General features: G+C 41.0%; 2 protein-coding genes and 1 pseudogene across 2 annotated transcripts; all 3 read left to right on the top strand.

Moving 5' to 3' along the window:
- The first annotated feature begins 2,909 nt into the window (after positions 1–2,909).
- LOC117824939 lies at positions 2,910–7,384 on the top strand (annotated as a pseudogene).
- A 2,488-nt stretch (positions 7,385–9,872) lies between these two features.
- LOC117824940 (extracellular calcium-sensing receptor-like) lies at positions 9,873–14,766 on the top strand. Its single transcript, XM_034700456.1, has 9 exons — positions 9,873–10,018; positions 10,112–10,406; positions 10,506–10,592; positions 10,742–11,011; positions 11,259–11,465; positions 11,546–11,818; positions 13,202–13,426; positions 13,525–13,648; positions 13,752–14,766. Exons 1-9 carry the CDS (start codon positions 9,882–9,884, stop codon positions 14,660–14,662), a joined length of 2,529 nt encoding a protein of 842 aa, XP_034556347.1. The 5' UTR covers positions 9,873–9,881; the 3' UTR covers positions 14,663–14,766.
- A 2,640-nt stretch (positions 14,767–17,406) lies between these two features.
- On the top strand, positions 17,407–21,917 carry LOC117824966 (extracellular calcium-sensing receptor-like). Its single transcript, XM_034700489.1, has 9 exons — positions 17,407–17,552; positions 17,646–17,940; positions 18,027–18,113; positions 18,267–18,536; positions 18,800–19,006; positions 19,087–19,359; positions 20,407–20,631; positions 20,730–20,853; positions 20,956–21,917. The coding sequence occupies exons 1-9, from the start codon at positions 17,416–17,418 to the stop codon at positions 21,864–21,866; spliced, it is 2,529 nt and encodes an 842-aa protein (XP_034556380.1). The 5' UTR covers positions 17,407–17,415; the 3' UTR covers positions 21,867–21,917.
- Positions 21,918–22,460: the final 543 nt, after the last annotated feature.

Raw genomic sequence — 22,460 nt, 5'->3', positions numbered from 1 at the left:
TTGTTTGTGTTAATTTTTTGTGAAAAATTACACGTCTTACATCTTCGCTGATGTCGTCCTATACTTGTGTAAGTACTGATTTTGTTTTTGTTTTACCAAAAAATGTCATCACTCTTTCTGTTGTTACATTTGTTGTCAAATGTGTCAATATAGAGAATATTTGGAAAAGTGTGTTCATCTGTACACCTAATCTTGTGACAGTAGTTTAAGGTATTAACCAGAACTATATTAATCGTCTTGCTGATTTTCCTGTTTGCTTGGTAATGAAAAAAAACATCAGTCTCAGTTTCCTTTTGCCTCATTACCAGCTCTAAAAGCTCCCCACAGGAGCTTTAAATGAAATTTGTGCAGTTCCAACTTCCATGTACTGTTGGTGACGTGATAACAACACAATTTCTGAGTAAGACAGCCTGCCCTGTGTCTACACTTGTTTTCTACTTAAGTCCAATATACAGTGTGCCACCCAAGTCTACCAATGGACACTTGAAAGCAGACATGAATACAGCTGTTCTTTAGAGACTTTCTCTGTCACCACCTAGAGAACATCATAGTTGAAGACAGAATAGATGACAGTGAATTGGATGTTCTCTTAGATGATATACAGCACTGTGGTTAGTTTAGATGTGACTGATAAGATAAGATAAGATAAGATAAGATAAGATAAGATATTACTTTATTGATCCCGGGGGGGAAATTCAGTTGTTACAGCAACCCAGACATAAGTACAATCAAGAAAGAAGTTTCAATAAGCAAAAATAAGTAAAAATACAAATTAAATTAAATTAAATTAAAATAAAATAAGTAAAGATAAAAATAGATAAATAAAGTTAGAATACAATTTAGATATATATACGAAGCCCCTAAAGTGACTTGCAGAATTTTTTTTTGTGAGCACCAGATACTTTCTTGTGCGCACGAGATACCAAGTTAGCACTGGAGATCAACCAGTTTCGATCTAAAAATGACAGTACAGCAGTTAGTTGAGCTTTATTTCAACCTTGTACTGCCTTGTATCTTGTTACATTTATATACGAACTATTCAGTCTGCATTTACGAACTGTTTGTAATTTGTGAACCTCACTGCATTTGTGAATGGAATTTTTGAGACTGCAGGGCAATGTCTGCAACCAATCAGATGTCTCACTCCCATGCAGCTAATCACAGTGTAGATTCCAGGGTATGTGGTTGTGAAGCGATCCCTTCAGCCATGCCCGAGACCAGAGCGCACCGAGACCAAGACTAGTCGATATCATCCTGCATTTAGGCAGTTATTTAATGAGGACTATGTTTGATCCTTTGTTACAATGGGTAGCCTATCTGCAAACGTTTTATCCTCACCCTGTTACTGTATTATTGATCAGTCTGACGTTCGTTTACCTGCATATGAAAAGTGCTTTAATTCCTTTAACCCATTATGTAAACACTATGATGATGTTTTATGCTTGGTCCGGATTTGCTGAAGTCCGTTTTACACTGCTGGTATATCTAAGTTAATAGAACACTGATTAGGAAATTGCTCATTGTATTTGTAAAGCACTGGAGTGCGCAGCTGTCTTCTTGCTGTGGAGAATAAGCAAAGCTTGAGTCGGTCTCTACTCTTTAGACTTTGACATATTTATTGAGGCCGTACAGGAGGTTTCATCATTAATATCCTGGCATAAAACATAATCTCCTGCTCTCCTCTTCATTAACATAACAGGGCGCAAATACTGTGTGATGACGTCACATCTGCACGCACAGTGTAACCTTTGACAAACCAGTATAATACAAAGAGCAAGGGCGCCATCTAGTGACAACATTTAACAGTATTATTACCACAGATAATATCTGATCAATAAAAATAAGTTCACTTTGATTTGCCAAAGACTACCAAAGCTACCAAAGCTAAATCAGTTCTAATAAATAATACAGTAATGGGGTGAGGATAAAAGGTTTGCAGATAGGTTACCCATTGTAACAAAGGATCAAACATAGTCCTTATTAAATAACTGCCTAAATGCGGGATGATATCGACTAGTCTTGGTCTCGGTGCGCTCTGGTCTCGGTGCGCTCTGGTCTCGGTGCGTTCTGGTCTCGGTGCGCTCTGGTCTCTGGCATGGCTAAAGGGATCGCTTCACAACCACATACCCTGGAATCTACACTATGATTGGCTGCATAGGAGTGAGACATCTGATTGGTTACAGACATTGCCCTGCAGTCTCAAAAATTCCATTCACAAATGCAGTGAGGTTCACAAATTACAAACAGTTCGTAAATGCAGATGGAACAGTTCGTATATAAATGTAACAAGATACAAGGCAGCCCAAGGTTGAAATAAAGCTCAACTAACTGCTGTACTGTCATTTTTAGATCGAAACTGGTTGATCTCCAGTGCTAACTTGGTATCTCGTGCGCACAAGATACTTTCTTGTGCGCACGTGAAACTTTCTCGTGCGTACGTGAAACTTTCTCGTGCTCACGAGAAAGTATCTGGTGCTCACGAGAAAGTATCTCGTGCTCACGAGAAAGTATCTCGTGCGCACCAGATACTTTCCAAAAAAAAAATTCTGCACATGTCACTTTAGGGGCTCCGTATGTATACAATGTTACAGTGGAATTTAAATTAAATAGAAGTAATTACAGGTAGTATTAAAACATTTCAGTAGTGAAAGGTTGACATGGTGTTGAGCATAATGTTGCCATGCAAGGCCCTGAGGGGTGGTGTGGAACTATGGTGACAACCACTAAAGCCGATGACATAACCCTGCATATAAAAATGTCACAATTGTGCATGAAGGCTACAAACAGGCAACGGGAGGAGGGCAGTTATGGGGGCATTTGCAGACCATTTGTTCCTGTACATCTACCTGTTCTTGGTTCTATACTGCTGCTCCTTCTTTTGCTTATCAGATTCTGCACCCCTTTCCTCATCTTGTAACATGAGGAGACAGTTTAATCTTAATGCGATGCATAAGCCAGGTGATGTGGTTCTTGGTGGGCTTTTTGAAGTCCACTACACCTCAGTCTTCCCTGAACTGACTTTCACCTCAGAGCCAAAGCAGCCCAGCTGTCAAGGGTAAGTCTCACACACTCCTGCAGCACACATATACAGACATAAATATACACGATTTTGTACTTTTTACTGCTTAATCATGACATTCTGTGTGCTAGTTTTGAGCCTTCAAGGTTCAGGCATGCCATGACCATGGCCTTTGCTATTGATGAGATCAACAAGAACTCCAACCTGCTTCCTAATGTGACTCTGGGATACAGTCTGTATGACAACTGCGCTACACTTGTAATTGGATTCAGTGCTGCCTTGTCTTTGGCCAGCAGTAGAGAAGAACAGTTTGTGCTTCAAGAAAACTGTTCAGGGACCCCTCCAGTCCTGGGGATTGTGGGTGATTCCTTCTCAACATTTACTATTGCCACTTCTGACGTGTTAGGATTATTCAAACTGCCCATTGTGAGTTTTCTTCCCTTTTTTTTGGCTATATTTTGCCTATAATTGTTTTACACTGCATGAGAAAAGAAACCTATGCATACTGTATGTTTCTTCATAGGTGAGTTATTATGCCACATGTTCCTGCCTGAGCGATCGGAGACGCTTTCCATCCTTTTTTAGAACAATTCCGAGCGACGCCTTCCAGGTGCAACTCTTTAAATACAAATTGCAAAATTGAAGTAGAGAAAAGACTGACGAAGAACTAACTGTAAAATTACAATGAGACATCAAACAGTATGCCTTTCTCAAAATGCTTTTGCAACCAGTTCACTAACCCCTCTCTTTTGTGTTAAATTAGGTTCGTGCCATGATTCAGATTCTCAAACGCTTTGGCTGGACCTGGGCAGGTCTGCTTGTCAGTGATGATGACTATGGACTCCATGTTGCTTGATGCTTTCCATCAGACTTGGCTGAGTCTGGAGGAGGTTGTCTGGCCTACTCAGAGATTTTGCCGTGGGGCGACAACCCCACTGAACTGAAGAGGATTGTGGAAGTGGTGAAGAAATCGACAGCTGGAGTGGTCATTGTGTTTGCGCATCTGATCCACATGATTCAACTAATGGATGAGGTATCTATCTATCTATCTATCTATCTATCTATCTATCTATCTATCTATCTATCTATCTATCTATCTATCTATCTGTCTGTCTGTCTGTCTGTCTGTCTGTCTGTCTGTCTGTCTGTCTGTCTGTCTGTCTGTCTGTCTATCTATCTATCTAGCTATCTATCTATCTATCTATCTGTCTATCTGTCTATCTGTCTGTCTGTTTTGAGCTCTCAGCTAAGTGATTCAGTCCTACTAGTAGACAATATTTCCTCAGCATTTGTCTTGAAACAATGAACTTAACAAAGTGTAATGAACAGGTGGTAGAGCAAAATGTGACAGGCCTGCAGTGGGTGGCCAGTGAAGCCTGGACATTAGCTGCGATGCTCCAGACACCTCGCCTCATGCCGTACCTTGGAGGCACACTGGGCATTGCCATCCGCAGAGGAGAAATACCAGGGCTAAGGGAATTCCTTCAACACACACTTCCTGAATTACATGACAACAGAAGTGATGACAATAGCATGGTAAGCTTAAAATCAGATCTTTAATGACGATGAAGATATTTTCTTGATTTTTGTTCAAATCTGATCTGCTTTTTTTTCAGGCGAGGCAGTTTTGGGAATACACGTTTGGGTGTAAATTTACTTCACCTCCAGGTTGGCTGGAAGCTGGTGGAGAGGTATGCACTGGAGAAGAGGACCTAGAAAATGTTGAGACTGAGTTGTTGGATGTTTCTAACCTGAGGCCTGAGTACAATATTTATAAGGCTGTATATGCTCTTGCTTATGCCCTCGATGATATGCTGCACTGTGTGCCTGGGAGAGGGCCTTTCAGAGGGCACAGCTGTGCTGCCCTGCAGAAACTGGAGCCATGGCAGGTGTGTCTCAATCATATGATGTTGGAAACAAAGTATGTTTTGGGAAAAATATATCCATAAATCAATCAAGTTGTATTAACTGTATTGGCCCAAATATAAGAAGACCCTGATTACAAGACCTTCCTCCATTTTCAATACTGTGTATTAGAAAAAGACTCTTTGGTTGTTGTTTTAAATGGTAGAAAGAGCCAAATAAATCATACTCTGTTATTTTATTTAGAAAAACCATTAATTCGCCATGAGCAGGCACTTAGAAACCTTTGGCAGAAATGGCAGGAAAAAATCCTTAACATGCAGAAACATCGAGCAGAACCAGTCTCACTGCCACCCGCCATGACCATATCGGCCTAGAAAGTTCGATGGAGGGAGATGTGGACAGAAAAAGACAAGAAGAGAGAGAGAGAGAGAGAGAGAGAGAGAGAGAGAGAGAGAGACGGAAAAAGAAAAACACGGGAAAAAAAATTTGAAAAGAGAAAAATATATACTTTATTTCAGACTCATAGGTCCATATTATCGTAAAATGGTATACAAAAAACAGTTAAGTGACTCTGAATTTGTAAATAATGCCAAACTAGGGGTCAAAATCCCCACCATACATTGCAGCCGTGTCCTGAAGTGCAAACAGATGCCCTTGACACGTTGAAAGCACAATACATGATTGTCTTTAGGTTGAAATGAAATGGTAGAGTACTCACGAATCAAATACAATTGCCATATTTGTTGGTTCATTAATAATAATTAATGTTACCAGAAGCTGTGCACTATATTTAAATACTAGCCTGACTTTAACCAGGATACAAATCACATGCAAATGGATACCCCCAAAAAACCCAGTATCGATGTCAGTGTTTTTCTGCCCTCTTGTAGCTTGTTCATTATTTGCAACAAGTCAACTTCACCACACCGTTTGGTGATGAAGTCTCATTTGATGAGAATGGAAATGCATTACCAATCTATGACGTCATGAACTGGAAGTGGCTTCCTGATGGGACAACAAGGCTGCAGAGTGTGGGTGTTGTTAAAAAGTCCTTCAAAGGAGAAGAACTCACTCTTCATGAGGACAAGATCTTCTGGAACTTTGACTCCAAGCAGGTTACTGCTGTTAATGTATTTATTTGCCTTCCTGTTGTATGACACCTAATAGTCAAATAATAAGCCACTGTGATAACTCTTACCATATCTACAGCCACCCCAGTCAGTGTGCAGTGAGAGCTGTCCCCCAGGTACTCGAATGGCCAGAAAAAAGGGGCAGCCTGTTTGCTGTTTTGACTGTGTTGCTTGTTCTGAGGGAAAGTTCAGCAATGAAACAAGTTGGTATCCTATAATAGTCTCTGTTATGTTGTGGAAGTTGATAATATTTGTCACCCATCCAACATTGCCGTTGAACACGAATAAACCTTTTTTTGTCTTAGACTCGATGGAGTGCACCAGCTGTCCTGAGGACTTCTGGTCAAGCCCAAAACGTGACCACTGTGTACCTAAGAAAACAGAGTTCCTCTCTTACCACGAGCCTTTGGGTATCTGCTTGACAGCTGCTGCATTACTAGGCACACTTATCTGTGCTGTCGTCCTTGGGATCTTCATCTGTCATCACAGCACACCCATGGTACGAGCCAACAACACTGAACTGAGCTTCCTGCTCTTGGTGGCACTCACACTTTGCTTCTTGTGCTCGCTGCTGTTCATCGGCCGCCCCAGACTATGGACATGCCAGCTGAGACATGCAGCATTTGGGATCAGCTTTGTTCTTTGTGTCTCATGTATCCTGGTGAAAACCATGGTTGTTATAGCTGTGTTCAAGGCCTCCAAACCAGGAGGTGGAGCAGCCCTGAAGTGGTTTGGTGTTGTGCAACAAAGAGGAACAGTTGTTGCCCTCACTTTAATCCAAGCAGCAATCTGTACCGTCTGGATTGTCTCCTCTTCACCAGCTCCTCATAAAAACACTCAATACTACAATGACAAGATCGTTTATGAGTGTGTTGTCGGATCCACAATAGGTTTTGCAGTTTTACTCGGCTATATTTGCCTACTAGCTACCCTTAGCTTCCTGTTAGCATTTATGGCAAGGAATCTTCCTGACAACTTCAATGAAGCCAAACTCATCACTTTCAGTATGCTGATCTTCTGTGCTGTGTGGGTGGCCTTTGTCCCTGCCTATGTCAACTCTCCAGGCAAATATGCAGATGCAGTGGAGATATTTGCCATCCTTGCCTCTAGTTTTGGTCTCCTGGTGGCACTGTTTGGACCCAAATGTTACATAATCCTGCTGAGACCAGAGAGGAACACAAAGAAAGCAATCATGGGTCGAACCACCCCCAAGTGATCAGAGTCTCAACTGGTCTGAACCAATCCATAATTTACAGCTCAGTAGAAATCTCCCAGAGCATCATTTTGCTGCTTATAACTGTCATCATAGCAGACACCATAGCAGAAATGTGCATACGCATTAATTGCCCCTGTCTCTACCCTGCTTAACAAATGCATACATTGTTTTTGTATTACATTATTCAATGGATTAAATTCATCACTCTAAATACATCTTGTTTATCTTTCTTTTTTTAAAGTAGTCTACTGTATCAAGCTGTTTTGGATGGTAAAACTCTGACAAAAAACACTGTAATTTTTTAGCCTCCATCTACAGCCACCAAAGTGAAATCAATCCTGCCAAGCTGAAATAGAGATGTCTTATAACTGCCAGTATTCCTGTTTTTACTTTCGGCGTCTTAGTAAATTATTTTTTTCCCAACTCTTTGATTTAGTATTTTTAATAGTTAAAGCTTCACTGTGTAGCTTTTTGTTTGTGTTAATTTTTTGTGAAAAATTACACGTCTTACATCTTCGCTGATGTCGTCCTATACTTGTGTAAGTACTGATTTTGTTTTTGTTTTAACCAAAAAATGTCATCACTCTTTCTGTTGTTACATTTGTTGTCAAATGTGTCAATATAGAGAATATTTGGAAAAGTGTGTTCATCTGTTCACCTAATCTTGTGACAGTAGTTTAAGGTATTAACCAGAACTATATTAATCGTCTTGCTGATTTTCCTGTTTGCTTGGTAATGAAAAAAAACATCAGTCTCAGTTTCCATTTGTCTCATTACCAGCTCTAAAAACTCCCCACAGGAGCTTTAAATGAACTTTGTGCAGTTCCAACTTCCATGTACTGTTGGTGACATGATAACACAATTTCTGAATAAAGGCTGATTTATACTTCTGCGTCGCCCCTACGCAGCAGGGTCTGACGGGACATGAGCACCACATACTTGTGCATCGATGTGTCCGTGTCGTGCAGCAATTCTCCTCCGAAACGCTTGAGGGCAGTGTGGTCACTCTAATAACCGGTCGCCTGCTTCCAGCCCCGCTACGATCTCTGTTTACTTCTCCACAACCATTCATAGTGTGTTATGTTAATCTACAGCTGATACATGTTGCTGATTATCATACAGACATGATTACATGAAAAATAGAGAGGAGGAGATGAAATACACGGACGATGTTTGGGATCCCGGAAGTGATATAAATTCGGGAAATACAATGCCGCAGAGCGGACCAATCACAGGGCTTGTGGTCCGTGTCGATTCTACGCGTAGTTACATTTTGGAGGAGGTGCACGTCAGCTACATGTGTAGGCCTCTGCGTAGGTACGGGAGCTACGCGGACCCCTGGCGTAGGCTACGCCGTCGATTGGACGCGGAAGTATAAATCAGCCTTAAGACAGCCTGCCCTGTGTACCTATGTGTCTACACTTGTTTTCTACTTAAGTCCAATATTTAGTGTGCCACCCAAGTCTACCAAAGACACTTGAAAGCAAACAGGAATACAGCTGTTCTTTAGTGACTGTCTCTGTCACCACCTAGTGGACATCATAGTTGAAGACAGAATATATTATAGTGAATTGGATGTTCTTTTACATGGTATACAGCACTGTGGTTAGTTTAGATGTGACTGATATGAGCTGCAACATTTGTCTATAATACCGTAACAGTATCCTAATATAATTGAAGTGTTTGATTACATAAAAAATGACAAGAATGTATTAATAACAACAGAATACTTGCATAATATGGTGGTGAGATGATGATTTAAAATGAAGGCTGCATATTGTACATGTAACTGAGCACAGAGGTGATGTATAGCCTTGTCGCTCTGTGGAGAAATGTTTAATTCATGTGAATTTCCATTGAAGTGAAGGTATAACACATGTATGGGTGTCCTCAGTTCAATGTGTCACAAACAAGACAGAGAGGGTTGCTTCTGTTTGACCATGCACCCCATTTCACTATGAGGCCCCTTTACTTTGCTGGACAGAATGTCTGTTTCTGGTCAGGATAATTCAAAAGTATTGGCACCAATGAAAAGGGGGAACACAGTGCAAGAACAATAATTGATCCTGGTACTGAACAGGATGAGAGAGGACAGATTGAGTGGGCCAAGAGATTGGGATCAAACCAAAACCAGAGCTTGACAGTAATTTAATGACTCATTATGAAGAAATAAAGCCTGTTAATCCTTATTCTGGAAAACAGAAACACTTCCACCCATTTTACAAAGAGGCAAGCACGTTTTAAGTAGCTGTAATGATTGAACTGTAACTGAATTATATCTGCAATATGTTTCTTAGATCAGGTTAGATCAGCTGGGTCACTGCAATCAATACCTTCTATTAACACCTTAAGACACCTCTGCCATGACATTCTGTGGTACTGGAGCTAATTAGATATGAGCACAATGTTGCCATGCAAGGTCCGGAGGGGTGGTGTGGAACTATGATGACAACCACTACAGCCGATGACATAACCCTGCATATAAAAATGTCACAATTGTGCATGAAGGCTACAAACAGGCAAAGGGAGGAGGGCAGTTATGGGGGCATTTGCAGACCATTTGTTCCTGTACATCTACCTGATCTTGATTCTATACTGCTGCTCCTTCTTTTTCTTGTCAGAGTCTGCACCTCTTTCCTCATCTTGTAACATGAGGAGACAGTTTAATCTTAATGCGATGCATAAGCCGGGTGATGTGGTTCTTGGTGGGCTTTTTCGAGTCCACTACACCTCAGTCTTCCCTGAACTGACTTTCACCTCAGAGCCAAAGCAGCCCAGCTGTCAAGGGTAAGTCTCACACTCCTGCAGCACACATATACAGACATAAATATACAAGATCTTGTATTTTTTACTGCTTAATCGTGACATTCTATGTGCTAGTTTTTACCCTTTAGGGTTCAGACATGCCATGACCATGGCCTTTGCTATTGATGAGATCAACAAGAACTCCAACCTGCTTCCTAATGTGACTCTGGGATACAGTATGTATGACAACTGTGCCACACTTGTAATTGGATTCAGTGCTGCCTTGTCTTTGGCCAGCAGTAGAGAAGAACAGTTTGTGCTTCAAGAAAACTGTTCAGGGACCCCTCCAGTCCTGGGGATTGTGGGTGATTCAATGTCAACATTTACTATTGCCACTTCTGACGTGTTAGGATTATTCAAACTGCCCATTGTAAGTTTTCTTCCCTTTTTTTTTTGGCTATATTTTGCCTATAATTGTTTTACACTGCATGAGAAAAGAAACCTATGCATACTGTATGTTTCTTTACAGGTGAGTTATTATGCCACATGTTCCTGCCTGAGCGATCGGAGACGTTTTCCATCCTTTTTTAGAACAATTCCGAGTGACGCCTTCCAGGTGCAACTCTTAAAATACAAATTGCAAAATTGAAGTAGAGGAAAGACCGACGAAGAACTGTAAAATTACAATGAGACAGCAAACAGTATGCCTTTCTCAAAATGCTTTTCCAACCAGTTCACTAACCCCTCTCTTTTGTGTTAAATTAGGTGCGTGCCATGATTCAGATTCTCAAACGCTTTGGCTGGACCTGGGCAGGTCTGCTTGTCAGTGATGATGACTATGGACTCCATGTTGCTCGATCCTTTCCATCAGACTTGGCTGAGTCTGGAGGAGGTTGTCTGGCCTACTCAGAGATTTTGCCGTGGGGCGACAACCCCACTGAACTGAAGAGGATTGTGGAAGTGATGAAGAAATCGACAGCTGGAGTGGTCATTGTGTTTGCACATCTGAACCACATGATTCAACTAATGGATGAGGTATCTATCTATCTATCTATCTATCTATCTATCTATCTATCTATCTATCTATCTATCTATCTATCTATCTATCTATCTGAGTAATCTAAACGATAAATTAAAATGTGAAGGGCTGCTTAACCCTAATTTGACTGGTAAGCTGTCTCGCTGTTTTGAGCTCTCAGCTAAGTGATTCAGTCCTACCTGTAGACACTATTTCCTCAGCATTTGTCTTGAAACAATGAACTTAACAAAGTGTAATGAACAGGTGGTAGAGCAAAATGTGACAGGCCTGCAGTGGATGGCCAGTGAAGCCTGGACATTAGCTGCGATGCTCCAGACACCTCGCCTCATGCCGTACCTTGGAGGCACACTGGGCATTGCCATCCGCAGAGGAGAAATACCAGGGCTCAGGGAATTCCTTCAACACACACGTCCTGAATTACATGACAACAGAAGTGATGACAATAGCATGGTAAGCTTCCAATCAAATCATTAATGACGATGAAGATATTTTCTTGATTTTTGTTCAAATCTGATCTGCTTGTTTTTCAGGCGAGGCAGTTTTGGGAATATACGTTTGGGTGTAAATTTACTTCACCTTCGGGTTGGCTGGAAGCTGGTGGAGAGGTATGCACTGGAGAAGAGGACCTAGAAAATGTTGAGACTGAGTTGTTGGATGTTTCTAACCTGAGGCCTGAGTACAATGTTTATAAGGCTGTATATGCTCTTGCTTATGCCCTCGATGACATGCTGCACTGTGTGCCTGGGAGAGGGCCTTTCAGAGGGCACAGCTGTGCTGCCCTGCAGAAACTGGAGCCATGGCAGGTGTGTATCATTCATATGATGTTGGAAACAAAGGATGTTTTGGGAAAAATGTATTCATAAATCAATCAAGTTGTATTTACTGTATTGGCCCAAATATAAGAAGACCCTGATTACAAGACATTCCTCCCTTTTCAATACTGTGTCTTAGAAAAAGACTCTTTGGTTGTTGTTTTAAATGGTAGAAAGAGCCAAATAAATCATACTCTGTTATTTTATTTAGAAAAACCATTAATTTGCCATGAGCAGGCACTTAGCAACTTTTGGGAGGGAGAGGGAGAAGGAGAGAGAGAGAGAGAGAGAGAGAGAGAGAGAGAGAGAGAGAGAGAGAGAGAGAGAGAGAGAGAGAGAGAGAGAGGAAAAAAGAAATGGACGGGAAAGACACTTTGGATAGAGAAATATATATACTTTGTTTCAGACTCATAGGTCCATATTATCATAAAAAGGTATAAAAAACAGTTTAGTGACTCTTTATTTGCAAATAATGTCAAACTAGGGGACAAAATCCCCACCATAAATTTCAGCCAATTCCTGAAATGCAAACAGACGCCTTTGACAAGCTGAAAGCATAATACATGATTGTCTTTAGGTTGAATGAAATGGTGGAATACTCACAAATCAAATACAATCAGAGCCGTGGGAAGTGGCTTTAAGTTGGGGGTGCTGGAGTAAGAGGTGCAATTTTTTTTCTTTTTGCATTTAGGTTACATATGCAACTGATACGCTACAGCGCACATACATTTTATTTTTATTTACCTGGTTTGAATACCAGCTTTGAAGAGAACTTTTCATGATAAATTCACATCAATAACGAATATAATACAGGCTTCTATAATATGGATCAAATGCCGGACTTGCAAATTCCATACCCTGTTGTACAGCAAAGAGCTTAAAAGCCAAACCTGGTAAAACAGACCCATAAGGCAGTAAAGAGCATTGAACAGAACTTATCCAAATACGTTTAGTTTTTAAGCAGGCACACACACAGGGCCCAGGCATCGGGTTATTTTAAAATGAACAATTTTTTGAAATTGCTATAATAATTTCTCAAGTCTTTCTCAGGCATTACATTTTCAGAAAATAATACAATGAAAATGATTTAAAACAAATGTTTTATTGTGTTAATGAATGTATTTATTTCAACTTATTTATGCATTCAGAAAAAAATGTGTGATGCCCTTTCCAACAGGGGGTGCTGCAGCACCCTCAGCACCCCTACTTCCCACAGCCATGAATACAGTTGCCATATTTGTTGGTTCATTAATAATAATTTAATGTTACCAGAAGCTGTGCGCTATATTTAAGTACTAGCGTGACTTTAACCAGGATACAAATCACATGCAAAAAACCCAGTATCAATGTCAGTGTTTTTCTGCCCTCTTGTAGCTGATGTATTACTTGGAAAAAGTCAACTTCACCACACCGTTTGGTGATGAAGTCTCATTTGATGAGAATGGAAATGCATTACCAATCTATGACGTCATGAACTGGAAGTGGCTTCCTGATGGGACAACAAGGCTGCAGAGTGTGGGTGTTGTTAAAAAGTCCTTCAAAGGAGAAGAACTCACTCTTCATGAAGACAAGATCTTCTGGAACTTTGACTCCAAGCAGGTTACTGCTGTTAATATATTTATTTGCCTTCCTGTTGTATGACACCTAAGAAATAATCAAATAATGAGCCCCTGTGATAACTCTTACCATATCTACAGCCACCCCAGTCAGTGTGCAGTGAGAACTGTCCCCCAGGTACTCGAATGGCCAGAAAAAAGGGGCAGCCTGTTTGCTGTTTTGACTGTGTTGCTTGTTCTGAGGGAAAGTTCAGCAATGAAACAAGTTGGTATCCTATAATACTCTCTGTTATGTTGTGGAAGTTGATAATATTTGTCACCCATCCAACATTGCCGTTGAAAACAAATAAACCTTTTTTTTTTCTTAGACTCGATGGAGTGCACCAGCTGTCCTGAGGACTTCTGGTCAAGCCCAAAACGTGACCACTGTGTACCTAAGAAAACAGAGTTCCTCTCTTACCACGAGCCTTTGGGTATCTGCTTGACAGCTGCTGCATTACTAGGCACACTTATCTGTGCTGTCGTCCTTGGGATCTTCATCTGTCATCACAGCACACCCATGGTACGAGCCAACAACACTGAACTGAGCTTCCTGCTCTTGGTGGCACTCATACTTTGTTTCCTGTGCTCGCTGCTGTTCATTGGCCGCCCCAGACTATGGACATGCCAGTTGAGACATGCAGCATTTGGGATCAGCTTTGTTCTTTGTGTCTCATGTATCCTGGTGAAAACCATGGTTGTTATAGCTGTGTTCAAGGCCTCCAAACCAGGAGGTGGAGCAGCCCTGAAGTGGTTTGGTGCTGTGCAACAAAGAGGAACAGTTGTTGCCCTCACTTTAATCCAAGCAGTAATCTGTACCGTCTGGATTGTCTCCTCCTCACCAGCTCCTCATAAAAACACTCAATACTACATTGATAAGATCGTTTATGAGTGTGTTGTTGGATCCACAATAGGTTTTGCAGTTCTACTCGGCTATATTTGCCTACTAGCTACCCTTAGCTTCCTGATAGCATTTATGGCAAGGAATCTTCCTGACAACTTCAATGAAGCCAAATTCATCACTTTCAGTATGCTGATCTTCTGTGCTGTGTGGGTGGCCTTTGTCCCTGCCTATGTCAACTCTCCAGGAAAATATGCAGATGCAGTGGAGATATTTGCCATCCTTGCCTCTAGTTTTGGTCTCCTGGTGGCACTGTTTGGACCCAAATGTTACATAATCCTGCTGAGACCAGAGAGGAACACAAAGAAAGCAATCATGGGTCGAACCGCCCCCAAGTGATCAGAGTCTCAACTGGTCTGAACCAATCCATAATTTACAGCTCAGTAGAAATCTCCCAGAGCATCGTTTTGCTGCTTATAACTGTCATCATAGCAGACACCATAGCAGAAATGTGCATACACATTAATTGCCCCTGTCTCGACCCTGCCTAACAAATGCATACATGGTTTTGTATTACATTATTCAACGGATTAAACTTATCACTCTGAATACATCTTGTTTATCTTTTTTTTTTTTAAAGAAGTCTACTGTGTCAAGCTATTTTGAATGGTAAAACTCTGACAAAAAACACTGTAATTTTTTAGCTTTCATCTAAAGCCACCAAAATGAAATCAACCCTGCCAAGCTGAAATAGAGATGTCTTATAACTGCCAATATTCCTGTTTTTACTTTCGGCTTATTAGGAAATTATTTTTCTCTCAACTCTTTGATTAATATGGAGCCCCTAAAGTGACATTTGCAGAAACTTTTTTTTGGAAAGTATCCTGTGCGCACAAGATACTTTCTCGTGCGCACAAGATACTTTCTCGTGCGCACCAGAAAGTTTCACGTGTGCACCAGATACTAAGTTAGCACTGGAGATCTACCAGTTTTGATCTAAAAGTGACAGTACAGCAGTTAGTTCAGCTTTATTTCAACCTTGGGTTGCCTTATAAAGATATCACGGCTTTGCTTGCACGATCGTCACCACTTGATTGTCTCAGAACGGCACCTAAAACGGTTTTTGAATTCTTACGGTCTGTTCAGGCGTAACGGATACACATATGGAGTCGGAACAGTCTCATAAATCACAAACGCAAACAGAAGGACTCACGAATGTATTTCAACTCACACACAAATGTATGTCATTCTATATAAATGTAAAAAAAAATCCACAAATAAAAAACAAGGTTAACAAACATATTTCTGATTCACACAAATGTTTATAGTTTTATATATATGTAATAAAAATCCACAAATATACGATAAGTTTGTATCTTGTTACATTTATATACGAACTGTTCAGTCTGCATTTATGAACTGTTTGTAACTTGTGAACCTCACTGCATTTGTGTGTGGAATTTTTGAGACTGCAGGGCAATGTCTGTAACAAATCAGATGTCTCACTCCTATGCAGCTAATCACAGTGTAGATTCCAGGGTATGGATTTTTATTCGGGTAGTGTGGTCTCTAATAGCAGGTCGCCTGCTTCCGGCCCCGCTACGATCTCTGTTTACTTCTCCACAACCATTCAGAGTGTGTTATGTTAATCTACAGCTGATACATGTTGCTGATTATCATACAGACATGATTACATGAAAAATAGAGAGGAGGAAATGAAATACACGGACGATGTTTGGGATCCCGGAAGTGATATAAATTCGGGAAATACAATGCCGCAGAGCATTGCCTACTAGCAATCACAGGGCTTGCGGTCCGTGTCGATTCTACGCGTAGTTACATTTTGGAGGATGTGCACGTCAGCTACATGTGTAGGCCTCTGCGTAGGTACGGGAGCTACGCGGACCCCTGGCGTAGGCTACACCGTCGATTGGACGCGGAAGTATAAATCAGCCTTAAGACAGCCTGCCCTGTGTACCTATGTGTCTACACTTGTTTTCTACTTAAGTCCAATATTTAGTGTGCCACCCAAGTCTACCAAAGACACTTGAAAGCAAACAGGAATACAGCTGTTCTTTAGTGACTGTCTCTGTCTCCACCTAGTGGACATCATAGTTTAGATGTGACTGATATGATCTGCAACATTTGTCTATAATACCGTAACAGTATCCTAATATAATTGAAGTGTTTGATTACATAAAAAATGACAAAAATGTATTAATAACAACAGAATACTTGCATAATATGCTGGTGAGATGATGATTTAAAATGAAGGCTGCATATTGTACATGTAACTGAGCACAGAGGTGATGTATAGCCTTGGTGCCTCTGTGGAGAAATGTTCAATTCATGTGAATTTCCATTGAAGTGAAGGTATAACACATGCATGGGTGTCCTCAGTTCACTGTGTCATAAACAAGAAAGAGAGGGTTGCTTCTGTTTGACCATGCACCTCATTTCACTATGAGGCCCCTTTACTTTGCTGGACAGAATGTCTGTTTCTGGTCAGGATAATTCAAAAGCATTGGCACCAATGAAAAGGGGGAACACAGTGCAAGAACAATAATTGATCCTGGTACTGAACAGAATGAGAGAGGACAGATTGAGTGGGCCAAGAGATTGGGATCAAACCAAAACCAGAGCTTGACAGTAATTTAATGACTCATTATGAAGAAATAAAGCCTGTTAATCCTTATTCTGGAAAAAAAAAAACACTTCCACTCATTTTACAAAGAGGCAAGCACGTTTTAAGTAGCTGTAATGATTGAACTGTAACTGAATTATATCTGCAATATGTTTCTTAGATCAGGTTAACCTTTACGTAGCCGGGTTACTGCAATTAATACCTTCTATCAACACCCTAAGACACCTCTGCCATGACATTCTGTGGTACTGGGGCTAATTAGATTTGAGTATAATCTTGCCTGAGGGGTGGTGTGGAACTATGATGACAACCACTAAAGACGATGACATAACCCTGCATATAAAAATGTCACAATTGTGCATGAAGGCTACAAACAGGCAACGGGAGGAGGGCAGTTATGGGGGCATTTGCAGACCATTTGTTCCTGTACATCTACCTGATCTTGATTCTATACTGCTGCTCCTTCTTTTGCTTATCAGAGTCTGCACCCCTTTCCTCATCTTGTAACATGAGGAGACAGTTTAATCTTAATGCAATGCATAAGCCGGGTGATGTGGTTCTTGGTGGGCTTTTTGAAGTCCACTACACCTCAGTCTTCCCTGAACTGACTTTCACCTCAGAGCCAAAGCAGCCCAGCTGTCAAGGGTAAGTGCCATACTACTGCAGCACACATATACAGACATAAATATACAAGATCTTGTACGTTTTACTGCTTAATCGTGACATTCTATGTGCTAGTTTTGACCCTTTAGGGTTCAGGCATGCCATGACCATGGCCTTTGCTATTGATGAGATCAACAAGAACTCCAACCTGCTTCCTAATGTGACTCTGGGATACAGCCTGTATGACAACTGTGCTACACTTGTAATTGGATTCAGTGCTGCCTTGTCTTTGGCCAGCAGTAGAGAAGAACAGTTTGTGCTTCAAGAAAACTGTTCAGGGACCCCTCCAGTCCTGGGGATTGTGGGTGATTCCATCTCAACATTTACTATTGCCACTTCTGACGTGTTAGGATTATTCAAACTGCCCATTGTAAGTTTTCTTCCCCTTTTTTTGCCTATAATTGTTTTACACTGCATGAGAAAAGAAACCTATGCATACTGTATGTTTCTTCATAGGTGAGTTATTATGCCACATGTTCCTGCCTGAGCGATCGGAGACGCTTTCCATCCTTTTTTAGAACAATTCCGAGTGACGCCTTCCAGGTGCAACTCTTTAAATACAAATTGCAAAATTGAAGTAGAGGAAAGACTGACGAAGAACTAACTGTAAAATTACAATGAGACATCAAAAAGTATGCCTTTCTCAAAATGCTTTTCCAACCAGTTCATGAACCCCTCTCTTTTGTGTTAAATTAGGTGCGTGCCATGATTCAGATTCTCAAACGCTTTGGCTGGACCTGGGCAGGTCTGCTTGTCAGTGATGATGACTATGGACTCCATGTTGCTCGATCCTTTCCGTCAGACTTGGCTGAGTCTGGAGGAGGTTGTCTGGCCTACTCAGAGATTTTGCCGTGGGGCCACAACCCAACTGAACTGAAGAGGATTGTGGAAGTGATAAAGAAATCGACAGCTGGAGTGGTCATTGTGTTTGCACATCTGATCCACATGATTCAACTAATGGATGAGGTATCTACCTATCTATCTATCTATCTATCTATCTATCTATCTATCTATCTATCTATCTATCTATCTATCTATCTATCTATCTATCTATCTATCTGAATAATCTAAACGATAAATTAAAATGTGAAGGGCTGCTTAACCCTAATTTGACTGGTCAGCTGTCTCGCTGGTTTGAGCTCTCAGCTAAGGGATTCAGTTCTACTAGTAGACAATATTTCCTCAGCACTTGTCTTGAAACAATGAACTTAACAAAGTGTAATGAACAGGTGGTAGAGCAAAATGTGACAGGCCTGCAGTGGGTGGCCAGTGAAGCCTGGACATTAGCTGCGATGCTCCAGACACCTCGCCTCATGCCGTACCTTGGAGGCACACTGGGCATTGCCATCCGCAGAGGAGAAATACCAGGGCTCAGGGAATTCCTTCAACACACACGTCCTGAATTACAGGACAACAGAAGTGATGACAATAGCATGGTAAGCTTACAATCAGATCATTAATGACGATGAAGATATTTTCTTGATTTTTGTTCAAATCTGATCTGCTTTTGTTTCAGGTGAGGCAGTTTTGGGAATACACGTTTGGGTGTAAATTTACTTCACCTCCAGGTTGGCTGGAAGCTGGTGGAGAGGTATGCACTGGAGAAGAGGACCTAGAAAATGTTGAGACTGAGTTGTTGGATGTTTCTAACCTGAGGCCTGAGTACAATATTTATAAGGCTGTATATGCTCTTGCTTATGCCCTCGATGACATGCTGCACTGTGTGCCTGGGAGAGGGCCTTTCAGAGGGCACAGCTGTGCTGCCCTGCAGAAACTGGAGCCATGGCAGGTGTGTATCATTCATATGATGTTGGAAACAAAGTATGTTTTGGGAAAAATGTATCCATAAATCAATCAAGTTTTATTTACTTTATTGGCACAAATATAAGAAGACCCTGATTACAAGACCTTCCTCCCTTTTCAATACTGTGTATTAGAAAAAGACTCTTTGGTTGTTGTTTTAAATGGTATATAGAGCCAAATAAATCATACTCTGTTATTTTATTTAGAAAAACCATTAATTCGCCATGAGCAGGCACTTAGCAACTTTTGGCAGAAATGGCAGGAAAAAATCCTTAACCTGTAGAAACTTCGAGCAGAACCAGTCTCAGTGCCACCTGCCATGACCATATCGGCCTAGAAAGTTTGATGGAGGGAGATGTGGACAGAAAAAGACAAGGAGAGAGAGAGAGAGAGAGAGAGAGAGAGAGAGAGAGAGAGAGAGAGAGAGGGTGGCGGCTCCATGTTATTTTTTCAGGCTGAGCCCGACCGGGCTTCATGGGTGAGAGCCCGGCCACCAGACACTCGCCATCCAGTAGTGATGTTCGATACCACCGATTTCCTTTCCGATCCGATACTGTGTAAAATTCAGGCTGGTATCGGCGATACCGATCCGATACCGATACTTTGTGCAAATACACCTATTGTATCTGGTAAATCTAAAAAAAGTAGTGTATATCTGAGTTATTTTTTTATTTATTTTAAACTTGTAAGTATATCGAGGAAGCGGCCTCATTTACGATATAGTCGAGCTGATACAACAACAGAAAAAACAAACAGAGGACACAATCATATGAAATATGTGAATGTGGTGTTTTAAACACAAACAAAAAAGAATATAAGTAAAACAATAAAACAATTACAATAAATAATTGTTTTATTATTAAGAACTAGAACTGAAATGAAATGAAATGGCCATATTTGTCGGTTCATTAATAATATTTATTGTTACCAGAAGCTGTGCACTATATTTAAATACTAGCGTGACTTTAACCAGGATACAAATCACATGCAAAAAACCCATTATCAATGTTAGTGTTTTTCTGCCCTCTTGTAGCTGATGTATTACTTGGAAAAAGTCAACTTCACCACACCGTTTGGTGACAAAGTCTCATTTGATGAGAATGGAAATGCATTACCAATCTATGATGTCATGAACTGGAAGTGGCTTCTTGATGGGACAACAAGGCTGCAGAGTGTGGGTGTTGTTAAAAAGTCCTTCAAAGGAGAAGAACTCACTCTTCATGAAGACAAGATCTTCTGGAACTTTGACTCCAAGCAGGTTGCTGCTGTTAATATATTTATTTGCCTTCCTGTTGTATGGCACCTAATAAATAATCAAATAATGAGCCCCTGTGATAACTCTTACCATATCTACAGCCACCCCAGTCAGTGTGCAGTGAGAGCTGTCCCCCAGGTACTCGAATGGCCAGAAAAAAGGGGCAGCCTGTTTGCTGTTTTGACTGTGTTGCTTGTTCTGAGGGAAAGTTCAGCAATGAAACAAGTTGGTATCCTATAATAATCTCTGCTATGTTGTGGAAGTTGATAATATTTGTCACCCATCCAGCATTGCCGTTGAACACGAATAAACCTTTTTTTTTCTTAGACTCGATGGAGTGCACCAGCTGTCCTGAGGACTTCTGGTCAAGCCCAAAACGTGACCACTGTGTACCTAAGAAAACAGAGTTCCTCTCTTACCACGAGCCTTTGGGTATCTGCTTGACAGCTGCTGCATTACTAGGCACACTTATCTGTGCTGTCGTCTTTGGGATCTTCATCCGTCATCACAGCACACCCATGGTACGAGCCAACAACACTGAACTGAGCTTCCTGCTCTTGGTGGCACTAACACTTTGCTTCCTGTGCTCGCTGCTGTTCATTGGCCGCCCCAGACTATGGACATGCCAGCTGAGACATGCAGCATTTGGGATCAGTTTTGTTCTTTGTGTCTCATGTATCCTGGTGAAAACCATGGTTGTTATAGCTGTGTTCAAGGCCTCCAAACCAGGAGGTGGAGCAGCCCTGAAGTGGTTTGGTGCTGTGCAACAAAGAGGAACAGTTGTTGCTCTCACTTTAATCCAAGCAGCAATCTGTACCGTCTGGATTGTCTCCGCCTCACCAGCTCCTCATAAAAACACTCAATACTACAATGACAAGATAGTTTATGAGTGTGTTGTTGGATCCACAATAGGTTTTGCAGTTTTACTCGGCTATATTGGCCTACTAGCTACCCTTAGCTTCATTTTAGCATTTCTGGCAAGGAATCTTCCTGACAACTTCAATGAAGCCAAATTCATCACTTTCAGTATGCTGATCTTCTGTGCTGTGTGGGTGGCCTTTGTCCCTGCCTATGTCAACTCTCCAGGAAAATATGCAGATGCAGTGGAGATATTTGCCATCCTTGCCTCTAGTTTTGGTCTCCTGATGGCACTGTTTGGACCCAAATGTTACATAATCCTGCTGAGACCAGAGAGGAACACAAAGAAAGCAATCATGGGTCGAACCGCCCCCAAGTGATCAGAGTCTCAACTGGTCTGAGCCAATCCAAAATTTACAGTTTAGTAGAAATCTCCCAGAGCATTGTTTTGCTGCTTATAACTGTCTTTTCTGTCAAATTAGAAATAAAGCATATTTTTTGTCTTAGTAACGTGCACTGTGTCTTATGTTGTCTAATGTTTTGAGATTATGTGACTGTTATTTCAAAGTATTGGTGGATTGCTTGATTTTATATGTACTAGGTGTTTGTATGTAGTTTTTGTTGGATTTTATTTAACCTAAACTATTGGAAAAATAAAACAGCTTGGGTGAGGCAATGGACATGGGTTAGATGCAGCAACAGCCCATTGCTGGCCAAATACGATCCACACATTAACTCTCGATCAGAATTGTAGTACTCAAGTTCAGGGAGATGGAGAGGAGGACGAGGACTTGTCATCATGGAAATCAGTACATTTTGATAATATCAATAATAAATTACTGATTATGTTGGTATTGTATTTATTATTTTTTGCAGCAAACACAAGTAATCAAGCAGAGCAGAATGTTCAATATGTCAAAGAACTACCAAGGAGAAGACGAGGACATGTGCATACTTTTAACAGACATCTGGTT

This window comes from Notolabrus celidotus, chromosome 14 (assembly GCF_009762535.1).
Source record: "Notolabrus celidotus isolate fNotCel1 chromosome 14, fNotCel1.pri, whole genome shotgun sequence".
NCBI classification, from domain to species: domain Eukaryota; kingdom Metazoa; phylum Chordata; class Actinopteri; order Labriformes; family Labridae; genus Notolabrus; species Notolabrus celidotus.
Note: the sequence above shows the minus strand (reverse complement) of the source record. Positions and strands in the feature narration are given on the sequence as shown.